General features: G+C 41.8%; 1 protein-coding gene across 1 annotated transcript in view; it reads right to left on the bottom strand.

Annotated features, from left to right (window-relative positions):
• Nucleotides 1-2,230: 2,230 nt before the first annotated feature.
• Nucleotides 2,231-14,587, bottom strand: part of st6gal1 (ST6 beta-galactosamide alpha-2,6-sialyltranferase 1) — a 100,643-nt gene continuing 88,286 nt past the window's right edge. The window contains exon 7 of the mRNA XM_039006195.1: nt 2,231-2,493. Within this exon, the coding sequence (XP_038862123.1) occupies nt 2,231-2,493 (263 nt within the window). The remainder of the gene's footprint in view (nt 2,494-14,587) is intronic.

Below are 14,587 nucleotides of genomic sequence, written 5' to 3'. Positions count from 1 at the left end.
CAATGGTTCATTGGATCAGTCTAAAACTTTGCACATACACTGCTGCCATCTAGTGTCAAGTCTAAATTGCGCCTAGACTCCTAAGTGTAATAATGGCCTTTCTCTTGCATTTCAAAGATGATTGGAAATAAAAAAAATAAAAAGCATGTTTTTTTCTTTGCATTATCTTTTACCAGATCTAATGTGTTATATTCTCCAACATTAACTAAACTAATTTGTGGCCAAAATTTTAGACAAATAAGCTTTTTGTGCGTATGGAAAATTGCTGGGATCTTTTATTTCAGATCATGAAACATGGGACCAACACTTTACATGTTGCATTAATATTTTTGTTCAGTGGTACACATTGATATCAGGGTGATAGAAGTCCCAAAGAAACCATGAAACAACATCTGTAAACATTCTAAAAAACACCCCTAGCCATGGTCTAAAAATAACAAAAACAGCCTTACTTTCCCAATATTGTGGCAACATTAGGAGAATGTTCTGTGCTGGTTGGGAAATGGTGCATGTATGGATAGGCAGTGCTACAATGCACACTCCAGAAGCTTAACAAATCATCTGAACACAAATTCAAAATCAATTACATTATTCGGATCATTCTTACTATTGAACATGTATCAGCAACCCTACAATATAGGCAATGTTAGCAACCATTTTGTGCAATATTGGGTAAAAGCGTTTTGTAACGTAGGGACGGCTAACGTGTGGGCAGTGTTACCGAGGTGAGCAGTGGTTTGCTATGAACAGGAGTCACATTAATGGTTAATTGTCACTGTAGAAGGCTGACTGGGGTTGTCTGAGCAGGATGGTATAGAATTAGCTTATGAGTGCAGAATGATGAGATGCTATGACACTTGACACGTAACAGGCAGGGTTAGGGGAGAAAGGCTGGCAAACATGGACAGAAGTGCAATAACAAGGGGTTTGACTGTCGTTCTACTTAGTTGTTCAATATTATGACATCAATGATTCTAAATCTATAAAGCCCCCTTGGAGGTGTAAAATATAAAGTTATTATGCATCTCAGTAAAAATGACAAATAAAGCATTATTTGGTTCTCGTAGAGTAGGTAAATCAGTGCAGTCCTAGCAATCCTTTCTTCATTTGATTAGATCAGAGTTGCCACTTCGGATGCAGACCTGGGTTTTTTATTTGCCAAAACAAACTTCTACTTTTAACAAACTTCTATTTTTTCTTCCTGGAAGGAAATACAACAATCCAGTTATTTTGTTCACCCACAAAGGGGCATTAGATGCCCAAGAAATCCTCAGCCAGTCCAGAACAACTGTTCTCAGTTCTCATTGGTCCATGGTGGGCTGGATGTTTGGCTCATTCATGAGTGAGAAGACTGCTAGTCTGGCTAGTCTCTGTGAATGTATGTGTGTGTGTGTGTGTGTGTGTCAGTGTCACCGCACGACCTCTGTGACCCAATGTATCTGGTCCATGTCTTGATGAGGTAATCTCTGGGTCGCCCTTAGTTGTCACGCATCATACTATGAACTCCAGTCGCTTCCTTCAGTTAGCCTTCACATTTCGCTCAGGGATTTATCTCCATCAGGTCTATGGTCAATTATATAGCATATCCAAGAGATGCCACTCTTCTTCCCAGAGCTTCATGCAGTCTCCTCAGTTTCTCTTCAAGTCCATTTTCAACTAGTCCACATAGGGTACAGGTTCGGTGTGTGTATGTGTGTGTGGTAGTGCAGCAGAAGGCAGGCATGCAAAGACAATCTTCAGTAATGAGAGAGGAGCTGCTCTCTTCTCTCTGTCACTCAGTCACAACCTGAGAGACAGAGACAGGACAACAGCGCCTCACAGTGGAATGACTACGCTTATAGTTTATATACACATAGGGAAAGAGGGATATCGGCAGAACTGTGAGTTTGTGGGTTTTTTGCAGACAGTCCATTGTATGATGTATGTGTGTGATTTCTTGTTTGTGCTGTCACAAGGAATTCTGTGCACCTGTGCGTGTTTGAGCGAGTAAAGGGTATTTACATTAGTTGCAAGATTCCATTTAGTTATGGCAATGTCAAACATGTATGCATGTCTGTCAATGTCCATCAGTCCATGATTTAGAGATTGTCTGAAGGGATTGCACATGATAAAGTAGTCAGTTATATTGTTATACATGCTGTGCTTGTGAATATGATTGTGTTTTCTGTATTTACCACCTGTGTGTGGTCCCGTGTGTGTTTCTGATTGTAATATGATCTCTCTTATTATCTCAGTCAGTGCTAGCCCCCCGGGTGCAGTTGAGAGTGCTGAACCCAGGCAGGGTGACCCGTCCGTGGGTGTAGATGTCCCTGTCGAGCCCCTGGTTCATCCTCTTGACCAGGTTCTTCTCGTAGAGCAGGGGGTGGTAGGCCCCCAGAGTGCAGGCTGCGTCGTAGAAGCGCTGGTAGTAGTGACACAGTTCCGTCTTCCTCTGAGATGGCAGGAACTCATACACGTGTACTACCTCACACAGGGACATCATCAAAACCGTACCTGGAGGAAGGGGAGAGGGAGGGGGTTTAGTTGAATGTAAACTGGGTCTAATCTGGCTCAAAGGACCATAAAGAAAAAATGTCCAGGTTGGATTGTAATCTAGGTTAGGCTCAGGTAGTATATTGCCGCTATTGTGCATCGGTCATGATGCAATGAGGAGTTGAGGACCCCTGATGAGGAAGGGATAGGAATTAGGGCTCTGCTATCTGAGCTTAATGAGCCCGACACTTTACATCGGGATAGCGCAGGATACCCATATGGAAAAGTAATATATGGGCATATATGGCCTAATATACAGGGGCTTGCAAAAGTATTCACCCCCTTGGCATTTTTCCTATTTTGTAGCCTTTAAAAAAAAAAAAATTGGGGGGGGTTGTATCATTTGATTTACACAACATGCCTACCACTTTGAAGATGCAAAATGTTTTTTATTGTGAAACAAACAAGAAAAAAATAAATAAAACGATAACTTGAGTGTGCATAACTATTCATCCCCCCAAAGTCAATACTTTGTAGAGCCACCTTTTGCAGCAATTACAGCTGCAAGTCTCTTGGGGTATGTCTCTATAAACTTGGCACATCTAGCCACTGGGATTTTTGTCCATTCTTCAAGGCAAAACTGCTACAGCTCCTTCAAGTTGGATGGGTTCTGCTGGTGTACAGCAATCTTTAAGTCATACCACAGATTCTCAGTTGGATTGAGGTCTGGGCTTTGACTAGGCCATTCCAAGACATTTAAATGTTTCCCCTTAAACCACTTGAGTGTTGTTTTAGCAGTATGCTTAGGGTCATTGTTCTGCTGGAAGGTGAACCTCCATCCCAGTCTCAAATTTCTGGATGACTGAAATAGGTTTCCCTCAAGAATTTCTCTGTATTTCGCGCCATCCATCATTCCTTCAATTCTGACCAGTTTCCCAGTCCCTGCCGATGAAAAACATCTCCACAGCATGATGCTGCCACCACCATGCTTCACTGTGGGGATGGGGTTCTCGGGGTGATGAGAGGTGTTGGGTTTGCGCCAGACATAGCGTTTTCCTTGATGGCCCAAAAGCTCAATTTTAGTTTCATCTGACCAGAGTACCTTCTTCCATATGTTAAGGAGAGTCTCCCACATGTATTTTGGCGAACACCAAACGTATTTGCTTAACCAATGGCTTTTTTCTGTCCACTATTCCGTAAAGCCCAGCTCTGTGGAGGGTACGGCTTAAAGTGGTCCTATGGACAGATACTCCAATCTCCACTGTGGAGCTTTGCAGCTCCTTCAGGGTTATCTTTGGTCTATTTGTTGCCTCTCTGATTAATGCCCTCCTTGCTGCTTTGAAATGTATTCCAGAAGAGTGTATATATTTTTTGATGGCATATATTTAAAAAAAAACATACATAAATCTCACACATAGGGATTCATTATTTTCTTATTGCATTTGGTTTTAAGCAACCTTATGACTACTTTGTTGTTTCTAGTAGCTACTGTAGATGATACTTGCCATTTTATTTTTAGATTAGATTGAGATGGCTTAGCCAACTATTGTAGGTTTTTAATTTGTGATGTTAACGTTTTGAAAACGCACATAAACCTATCTAAGTATGAATGTTTATTTTCATACACTATAGTTGTGGCTGCCCATAAGGTTATGGAATCACATTGTATTTATGAAACATGGTTTAGATATTGTTGTTGTAATCATTATTTTACTGTATAATCCTCCAAGGATTTCCATTGGGAATTGTTTATGCCTGTTGCCACCAGCAGGGGGTGGTTAGGAGCACAAGCATAGCGGTTTCCGTCTCCCCCCAACAACTCTAACCGCTTCTCCTCGTCTCATTTTTCTTTGTTCTTTTAAACAGGTACGTGGTGTACAAAGCACATTATTTAGAGAAAATGTTAGTTGAAACGGGGATCTGAGTGAAACTTACCATTTATATTGAAATTCTAAAGTTTAAATGTTGAAATTGGTTTTGTGAAAACTGTTAGCGATTTTGACATATCGACGACTGGGTTTGCGCCTAAGCTAGGTAAGGCCATAGAATAACAAGACAAAATGTCACCAGATAATATTCTGGTTTGAATTTATTGATTTATAGCTCCTCTGAGGTAATATTTTCTACTCCGTTTATATGGTCTATTCCCTGATATCTCCCCACCCAAGTGTTATATGTTGCAGAGTTATAACTATGCTAACGCTAGCCTGTCAAGCCTATAGAGTTGCTACAAGCTTAGTGGCTCAGTATTGAGATGGCTGTACTGGTTTGTGGTTCATGAAGTTATTTAAAGGTTAAAACAATCTTCCTTATATGTGTATTCATTTTTATTGAAACTTAGTATGTGAGTTTAATTTAAGCTAGTATGACTGTATTAGCTAGATAGACTGTATTAGCTAGTATTTCTGTACAGAGATTGTATTGAACATAGAATTAGAATTGAAGATCAAAGAAGATCCAATCACACTGGGGGTCTCCAACTAAGAATTCACATATAAGGATAACAGGCATTGTGTCAGAGATACATCGCCTGTGAAAAGAGGCTACTTGTTGTTCACCCCAACCAACACTTCCGGATGGGAATGGCCGTTCTACTCATTCGAATTCTATGGGACAATGGATGTGGTACAGTATGTATATGTACAGTGCATTCGAAAACAATTCAGACCCCTTCCCTTTTTCCACATTTTGTTACGTTACAGCCGTATTCTAAAATGTATTAAATCGTTTTTCCCCCTCATCAATCTACACACAATACCCCATAATGACAAAGCAAAAACTGTTTTTGAATATTGATACAAAATTGATACAAAATAAACAACTGAAATATCACATTTACATAAGTATTCAGACCCTTTACTCAGTACTTTGTTGAAGCACCTTTGGCAGCAATTACAGCCTCAAGTCTTCTTGACAGGTAAATTCTAGACATCTTTGAGGCCTTTAGGAAGGCAGCCCTTGTGTTACGAGCCTGGTGCAGTACAGGCACACAGCCTATGTTTCTATGTTGCTTGCTATGCTATTACACACAGGGCGACAATATTCAGTTCTCTGTCCAACTAGCTTACATAACATTCATTGAGATAACATCATAAAGGTTTTTTGTGATTGTGTTGACTAGGTACTGTAGCGGATTTAGGTATGGGCGACATGGGCAGCCGCCCAGGGCGGCATCTTGCCGGGGGCGGCACGGGGCACCTGCACATTTTTTGGGGGAATGGTGACATTTGCGCGATCGGTTTTCTATCGCTCATTTGCACGTCACGCCAATGATATCTTGTGTCACCTTGTGGGACTGTGGGTCAATTAACCTTGTCGGAGTGGGCGCCCTGATTCTAGTTTGTGAGCTAGGCAGGCTACTGCCTGGGAAGGTCTCCCACTCAGAAGTACGAGATGGGGAGAGGGGCTGGGGTAGGTTGACCTCAGATCTCAACACTGGGAGCCTGGAGCGGGGGAATCTATCAAATAGCGCACCTCTAACTTTGTACAGTACAAACGCAATTAGTAAAATCAGTCACACTACGAAATGTTACCAAATAAACCACAATTCAAATCAAATCAAATCAAATTCATGCATAATACTGTGAATATATAGTTTCACAGACACATTGTTGCATTTTTTTCTGGTTTATGAAAAATTGTTAAGAATAATATAAAACCAGTCTGCACACCACCAAGGTGAATTGGTTTAGTCTTAACTCTTGGTTGACAGTGTTGGGGGATGGGTAATGTAGTCTTGACTCTTGGTTGACAGTGTTGGGGAATGGGTAATGTATTGAGGCTCAAATGCCAAATCAACACAAATGAATAAGAAAAGTTCTAAGCCATCAGGTGACCAAGTTTAGGAAAAAGAGGAATGAAGAAGAGGAAAAACGCGCAAAAGATAAGGGTATGCAGCTATGTCATCTCTTTATGAGTTTAATATTATGCATGTAATGAAATAGGCTAGTATAACACTTATGTTTGTTAGCCTATGTTTCTATGTTGCTTGCTATGCTATTACACACAGGGCGACAATATTCAGTTCTCTGTCCAACTAGCTTACATAACATTCATTGAGATAACATCATAAAGGTTTTTTGTGATTGTGTTGACTAGGTCCTGAGCTCAGTAAGGGGAATTTCCAATGCTGTAGGCTAACTTAAAATACTTTATGCTGATAATTTGTATATTTAGTGATATATTGAGTCTTTTGGGGTGTCTTATGCCTAGAATTAGCCAAGGAGGTTGTATGGTTCATGTGGTTCCTATTCTGAAAGTTTGATCAATTGTGCATAATGACATATTTAATTGTGCAACTAATGTATTTAGGGTGTCAGACTCATATACTGTATTTCAATGTAAATTCAGGGCACCTTCTCCAAAAAGGATGAGGAGCCATCTACCTCCTCAGCCACACAGGCCTCTTCAGAAATTATCTTGGAGCCTCAGGATGAGGAGCCATTCACCTCCTCAGCTACACAGGTGTCTTCACAAATGTTGTCTGAGGATGAAGACCCATTTGCTTCCACTTTTCCACAGCAGGATTCTTCAGGTGTGTTTGTGCGCACCCGCACGTGTGTGTGTGTGTGTGTGTGTGTGTGTGTGTGGGTGCACGGACATGTATTTATGTGCGCATCCCTGCATAACACAAACAAAATAATAATTTCCCCTTTGTAAAGTTTTAAGTTTCCATATTGTAGGTAACAATGATGATTTTATTATTACTGGGTAGGTATGTGGGATGTTCCACCACTATAAATGCTGTGAATAACATGTGTAAACTAATGCCCATGTGCTCTCCATTAGAAATGCCTGTAGCAGCATCCCCACTAAATCCTACTGCTGAGGATGAACCACTATCTACAGACCCTGCTGACTGGCCTTCAGTTCTGATTGACAGAATTCGGACACAACTCGTTTGCAGAGGACCCAAGTGAGGTACCACCTAACTTTGTTTTCCCAGGGAATGAGAATGATGGAAGAAGTTGCCACAACCAGTATTTCAGGAAGAACTTGGTGAGTGGTGAAAACATTCGGAAAGAAACAACTTTTCTGCTTCTGCTGCAAACTCTTTTCTGAGAAGAAAATGTATTTTGCAAATTCAGGACTGACTGACTGGAAACATGCAAGTTCTTTGCTGACTTCACATGACAGCAGTCCAGAACACCAAAACTGCATGAAAACATGGAAAGAACTGTCAATGAGTATCAAAAAAGGGTAAACAATTGATAAGCATGAGATGGCACTTAGGGAGTCTGAGAGGACAAGATGGAGAGAGGTGTTGATACGTCTGACTGCTATTGTGCAGTCTCTGGCAATTAGAAAGCTGGTACTAAGGGGACACACAGAAACACTGTACTCTCCATCAAATGGAAATTTCCTCAAAGAGGTTGAACTGATGGCACAATTTGATCCAGTCATGAAAGAGCAACATAACCGTGTCCAAAAACGGACTTCTGTAAGGACAGATGACGGAGACGAGAAGCGGGTACGGGGAGATGACATTTAATTAAAAACAGACAAAGAGCAAGACATAAACAGTGTCAGCACACGGATACACAATGACAAACGACAATCAATGTAGCAGCGGGGAACAGAGATGGGGAACTGACAAATATAGGGGAGGTAATAAACAGGTGATTGAGTCCAGGTGAGTCCAATAATACGCTGATGCGAGTGACGGGGGGAAGGCAGGTGTGCGTAATGATGGTGGCAGGAGTGGGAGATGTTGGGGAGCCTGGCGCCCTCGATCGCCAGGGGGAAAGAGCGGGAGCAGGCGTGACAGTACTCCCCCCCCCCCTAGGGGCGCCACCCGGCATCTCACATGGGCGAGCCTGACAGGCCGGCCAAGGCACGGGTTCTGGACAAACCGGCTGGCCGTGAAACCCAGACGAACCGGCAGAGGTGTTAGAGCCTGGCGAGCAGGCTGAGGCATAGGAGCCCGACGATCCAGCTGAGGCGTGAAGGCCTGTCGATCCCGCTGAGGTGTGGGAGCCCAATGATCCGCAATGCTGGGAAGCATGGAGGCAGAGGAGTCCACGGGCCACCTTTGGCATCCCTGATTCTCAAAAGATTAGAGGAGCTAAAAATTCATTTTGAGGACTGCAGAGGACAGTCTTATGATAATGGGGCCAACATGAGAGGCAAAAACAAAGGTGTCCAAGCCAGACTCCTGGAAATGCATCCAAGAGCTCTATTTGTGCCATGTGGGGCTCACACATTGAACCTTTGTTGTGGCTGATGCTGTTAAAAGTTATGTCAATGCCACAGGTTACTTTGGCATCTTACACAAACTGTACACCGTGTTTTCAGCCTCCACACACTGATGGGCCATCCTGAAAAAAACATGTGGACATCACTTTGAAGATATGGACTGAGACAAGGTGGGGGAGTAAAGTTAAGAGTGTTGAGCCACTGAGGTATCAAGCAGCAGCAGTGAGAGGCACTGATTGAGGTGAGGGATCAAACCATAGACCCTGTGATAAAGATTGAGGCCCAGTCCTTGTCAGAGGAGGTGGGATCATACCGCTTCAGCATCTGTACAGTGGTGTGGTATGACATCTTGAGCCAGATCCAACATATGAGCAAGCTGATGCAGTCTCCCAGTATGCATGTGGATGTTGCAGTCAGTCTTCTCAGAAAGACAGAGAGAGTTCTCAGCAACTACAGGGCAACAGGCTTTATGACTGCACAAACGTCAGCCAAGGATATTTGCGAGGGTGTTAATGTAGAAGCCATTCTACAACAAAAAAGGCTGAGGTCCACAAAGTGGCACTTTTCATATGAATCATTTGATGAGCCTTTGAGTGATGCCCTGAAGAAGCTGGAGGTGACATTTTTCAATGTTGTTGTAGATGCAGCAACCTCAGCCCTTCAGGAAAGATTTTCCACATTGGAAAATGTGGGAGAGAAGTTTGGAGTGCTGTCAACCTTCCAAAGTCTCTCAAATGAGGAGCTGATAGGACAATGTGAGGCCCTTAGTATGACACTGCACTATAACGAACACTCAGACTTGGACGGCAGAAAGCTTGCACAGGAACTGAAGAACTTGCCTGACTTGCCATCGAAGACCATGACCCTGCTTGAGCTGCTGATATTTATACACGAAAGGGAGCTCTCAGAAATGTATCCAAATTTGTGCTCTCAGAATTTGTCTAACTCTTCCAGTGACCGTAGTTGAAGCAGAGAGGAGCGTATCAAAGCTGAAGCTCATCAAATCCTACCTGAGGTCCACCATGCCACAAGAACGCCTTAGTGGCCTTGCTGTCATCAGTATTAACCATGCAATTGATGGGCAGATTTCTTATGATTATGTAATTGATGACTTTGTATCAAGGAAGGCAAGAACGGTCAAGGTTTAGATGGCAGTTGTGCAATTTAGTTTGTGTGTTTCTTGTTTGAAGTGCAATAGTGTAATAGTGTTATAAGTGTGTTATTCTATTTTTGTATTTGTTGTCACGCTGGTATAAAGGGATCGGGAGACAGGCGCAGGAATGCGTAATATGTTTTTTTATTATTACTCAAATTACAGCGTGCCATGTAAAGTCATGGGGACGAAGACCAAACAAACACATATACAAAACACATTGTTGAAACCCAAACAAAAGAGCGAGGAGTACCTCGAATAAATAACACATGCGCACAATGATTAACACACGGGACAAGACCCGTAATCATCTGCACAATCCACAAGGGCACGGAAGCCAAAACACACAGCACAGGCACTCACACGACCAACGGACATAGTAACAATAATCGACAAGACAATGGTGAACCAAGGGCACACTTATACAATTACTAATCACTGGGAATAGGGGCCAGGTGTGCGTAATGAAAGTTCCGGGATCCGTGACATTTGTGTGATATAGGATTTGTGCAATTAATTTTTATTTTTGTGTTTTTTGTTAGCATTAGGGTAATAGTGTAATAATTAGATTCTCTTTTTATTTGTATTTATATACTAAAATTTGTTTCTATTCATCTTTGTTACTTATTTTTGATATATATGAGTCTTATTCTTGTAAATATTTTTATATTTAAATATTTTTAAATGTTATGATTATGTAATTGTGTTGTTCCAAATATGTGAATAAAAATTACAGTTAGTGCAGAATGGTGCGGAAAGGGAGGGTTCGCCCAGGGAGCCATACAAGCGAGAACCTCCACTGCACCTGTATTTGGGGAGTTTCTCCCATTCTCCCAGATCCTCTCAAGCTCTGTCAGGATGGATGGGGAGCGTCGCTGCACAGCTATTTCCAGGTCTCTCCAGAGATAGATCGGGTTCAAGTCCGGACTCTGGCTGGGCTTCTCAAGGACATTCAGAGACTTGTCCCGAAGCCACTCGCGTGTTGTCTTGACTGTGTGCTTAGGGTCGTTGTCCTGTTGGAAGGTGAACCTTCGCTCCAGTCTGAGGTCCTGAACGCTCTGGAGCAGGCTTTCGTCAAGGATCTCTCTGTACTTTGCGCCGTTCATCTTTCTCTTGATCCTGACTAGTATCTCAGTCCCTGGCTCTAAAAAACATCCCCATGCCATTTGAAGAATCTCAAATATAAAATATATTTTGATTTGTTTTACACTTTTTTGGTTACTTCATGATTCCATATGTGTTATTTCATAGTTTTGATTTCTTCACTGTTAATCTACAATGTAGAAAATAGTAAAAATGAAGAAAAACCTTTGAATGAGTAGGTGTTCTAAAACTTTTGACTGGTAGTGTATGTAATAAACATTTTAATACTACATGCGTCACACATACACTGTGTACAAAACATTAGAAACACTGTGTACATAGTGTTTTCGGAAAGTATTCAGACCACTTTACTTTTTCCACATTTTGTTACATTACAGCCTTGATGTAAAATGGGTTAAATAAATGCTTTCCCTCATCAACCTACACACAATACCCCATAATGACAAAGCAAAAACAGTTTTTTTTTCAAGTTCAGAAAAACCTTAATTACATAAGTTTGCAGACCCTTTGCTATGAAACTCGAAATTGAGCACAGGCGCATTCTGTTTCCATTGATCATAGTTGAGATGTTTCTACAACTTGATTGGAGTCCACCTGTGGTAAATTCAATTGATTGGACATGATTTGGATAGGCACACACCTGTCTATATAAGGTCCCACAGTTGACAGTGCATGTCAGAGCAAAAACCATGCAATGAGGTCAAAGAAATTGTCCGTAGAGCGCCGAGACAGGATTGTGTCGAGGCACAGATCTGGGGAGGGAGGCCAAAACATTTCTGCATCATTGAAGCTACCCAAAAACACAGTGGCCTCCATCATTCTTAAATGGAAGAAGTTTGGAACCACCAAGACTCTTCCTAGAGCTGGACGCCCGGCCAAACTGGGCAATCGGGGGAGAAGGGCCTTGGTCAGGGAGGTGACCAAGAACCCGATGGTCACGCTGACAGAGCTCCAGAGTTCCTCTGTGGAGATGGGAGAACCTTCCAGAAGTACAACCATCTCTGCAGCACTCCACCAATCAGGCCTTAATGGTAGAGTGGCCAAACGGAAGCCACTCCTCAGTAAAAGGTACACGACAGCCCACTTGTAGTTTGCCAAAAGGCACCTAAAGGACTCGCAGACCATGAGAAACAAGATTCTCTGGTCTGATGAAACCAAGTTTGAACTCTGTCCTGAATGCCAAATGTCACATCTGGATGAAACCTGGCACCATCCCTACAGTGAAGCATGATGGTGGCAACATCATGCTGTGTGGTTGTTTTTCAGCAGCAGGGACTGGGAGACTAGTCAGGATTGAGGGATAGATGAACGAGAGATCACAGAGTACAGAGAGATCCTTGATGAAAACCTGCTCCAGAGCTGGGGCGAAGGTTCACTTTCCAACAGGACAACAACCCTAAGCACACAGCCAAGACAACACAGGAGTGGCTTCCGGACAAGTCTCTGAAAGTCCTTAAGTGGCCCAGCCAGAGCCCGGACTTGAACCCGATCGAGCATCTCTGGAGAGACCGGAAAATAGCTGTGCAGCGACGCCCCCCATCCAACCTGACAGAGCTTGAAAGGATCTGCAGAGAAGAATAGGAGAAACTCCCCAAATACAGGTGTTGCAAGCTAGTAGCGTCATACCCAGGAAGACTCAAGGCTATAATCGCTGCCAAACGTGCTTCAACAAAGTAATGAGTAAAGGGTCAGAATACTTATGTAAATGTAATATCCCCCCCAAATAAATATAAGTGCAAACACTTAGGATGCAATTTTTTGACAAAGCAAAAACAGGTTTTTCAATCTTAGAATAAGGCTGTAGCGTAACAAAATGTGGAAAAAGCTAAGGGATCTGTATACTTTCCGAATGCACTGTATCTGGCTGTGTTGGTAAACTCACAACATATCCCATTAAGCCAAGCGGGGAGAGGCTGATCGTTGTCACAGTTCCAAGACCAGTCAGAAACGTCCAGCGTTAAGTAGCAATGATATCCTTCGCAACCGTCATCTTACGACATATCTCAAACCAGTCATGACTATTCACCAAAACAAGTACCGGCCTCAACCGCAAAGTGTCAACCTCAAAGTTTACATATCCTACATTACTCATCTCATATGTATATACTGTTCTATACCATCAACTGCATCTTGCCTATGCTCCACGGCAATCGCTCATCCATATATGCATATGTACATATTCTTATTCATCCCTTACATTTTTGTGTATAAGGTAGTTGTTGTGAATTTGTTAGATTACTTGTTAGATATTACTGCATTGTCGGAACTAGAAGCACAAGCATTTCGCAACACTCGCATTAAAACTTCTTGTCAATATGGGGGCGCTGTTTCCACTTTGTAAAAAATCGTGCCCAAATTAAACTGCCTCGTACTCTATTCTAGATCGTACAATATGCATATTATTATTACTATTGGATAGAAAACACTCTCAAGTTTCTAAAACCGTTTGAATTATATCTGTGAGTAAAACAGAACTCATTTTGCAGCAAACTTCCTGACAGGAAGTGAAAAATCTGAAATCGAGGCTCTGTTCCAGAGCCTTCCTATTCAATTGCTTGAAATCTATGGATATACATGCACTTCATACACCTTCCACTAGATGTCAACAGGCAGTGGGAGGTGGAATGGGGTGTCTAGCTTGATCTGAGGTCGAACAAGAGCTTTTGGAATGACGTGTCTGGAAATTTCATTGTCTTCGAAGGCACGAGAAGGAACCCCAGATTGCCTTCTGAAAAGCGTTCGGTATACACGGCTAATATCTCCGGCTTTGATTTTATTTGATACATGTGATAATATCATCGTAAAGTATGTTTTTTCAATCGAGTTTTATCAGATTATTCAACATTTATCGGGAGTTTTGGAGTTTTGCGTTGTTTGCGTCGAGAGAAGATGGACATCTTCGCGCCACTTGGCTAGCTATGGTTGCTAATTCGACAGGAGAAGAGGACATTCTAAAACCAAACAACGATTTATTCTAGACCAAGGACTCCTTGTACAAGATTCTGATGGAAGCTCAGCAAAAGTAGGAACCATTTATGATGTTATTTCGTATTTCTGTGGAAAATGTTTAGTCCTATTTTCCGCCCTTATTGCGGGCGCTGTCTCGCTATAACGTAAGCTGTTTGTTATGGTAAAGTTATTTTTTAAAATCTAACACGGCGATTGCATTAAGAACTAGTTTATCTTTCATTTGCTGTCCAACATGTATTTTTTAGTAAAGTTTATGATGAGTTCTTTGGTCAGATTAGGTGACTGTCCAAAATATCTCCGGATAATTTGGTGAATCAATGCTACATATTCACAACGTTTAACCACGGTTTGCAGCTCAAAATATGCAAATTTTTGAACAAAACATAAGTGTATTGTGTAACATGATGTTATAAGACTGTCATCTGATGAACTTGGTCAAGGTTAGTGATTAATTTTATATATTTTGCTGGTTTTTGCGAATGCTATCTATGCGGTGAATAAATGCGGTTGTGTGTTTGACTATTGTGGTAAGCTAATATAATGCTATATTGTGTTTTCGCTGTAAAACACTTAAAAAAATCGGAAATATTGGCTGGATTCACAAGATGTTTATCTTTAATTTGCTGTACACCATGTATTTTTCATAAATGTTTTATGATGAGTATTTAGGTATTTCACGTTGCTCTCTGTAAT

The sequence above is a fragment of the Salvelinus namaycush genome, chromosome 12, assembly GCF_016432855.1.
Source record: "Salvelinus namaycush isolate Seneca chromosome 12, SaNama_1.0, whole genome shotgun sequence".
Lineage (NCBI taxonomy): Eukaryota > Metazoa > Chordata > Actinopteri > Salmoniformes > Salmonidae > Salvelinus > Salvelinus namaycush.
Note: the sequence above shows the minus strand (reverse complement) of the source record. Positions and strands in the feature narration are given on the sequence as shown.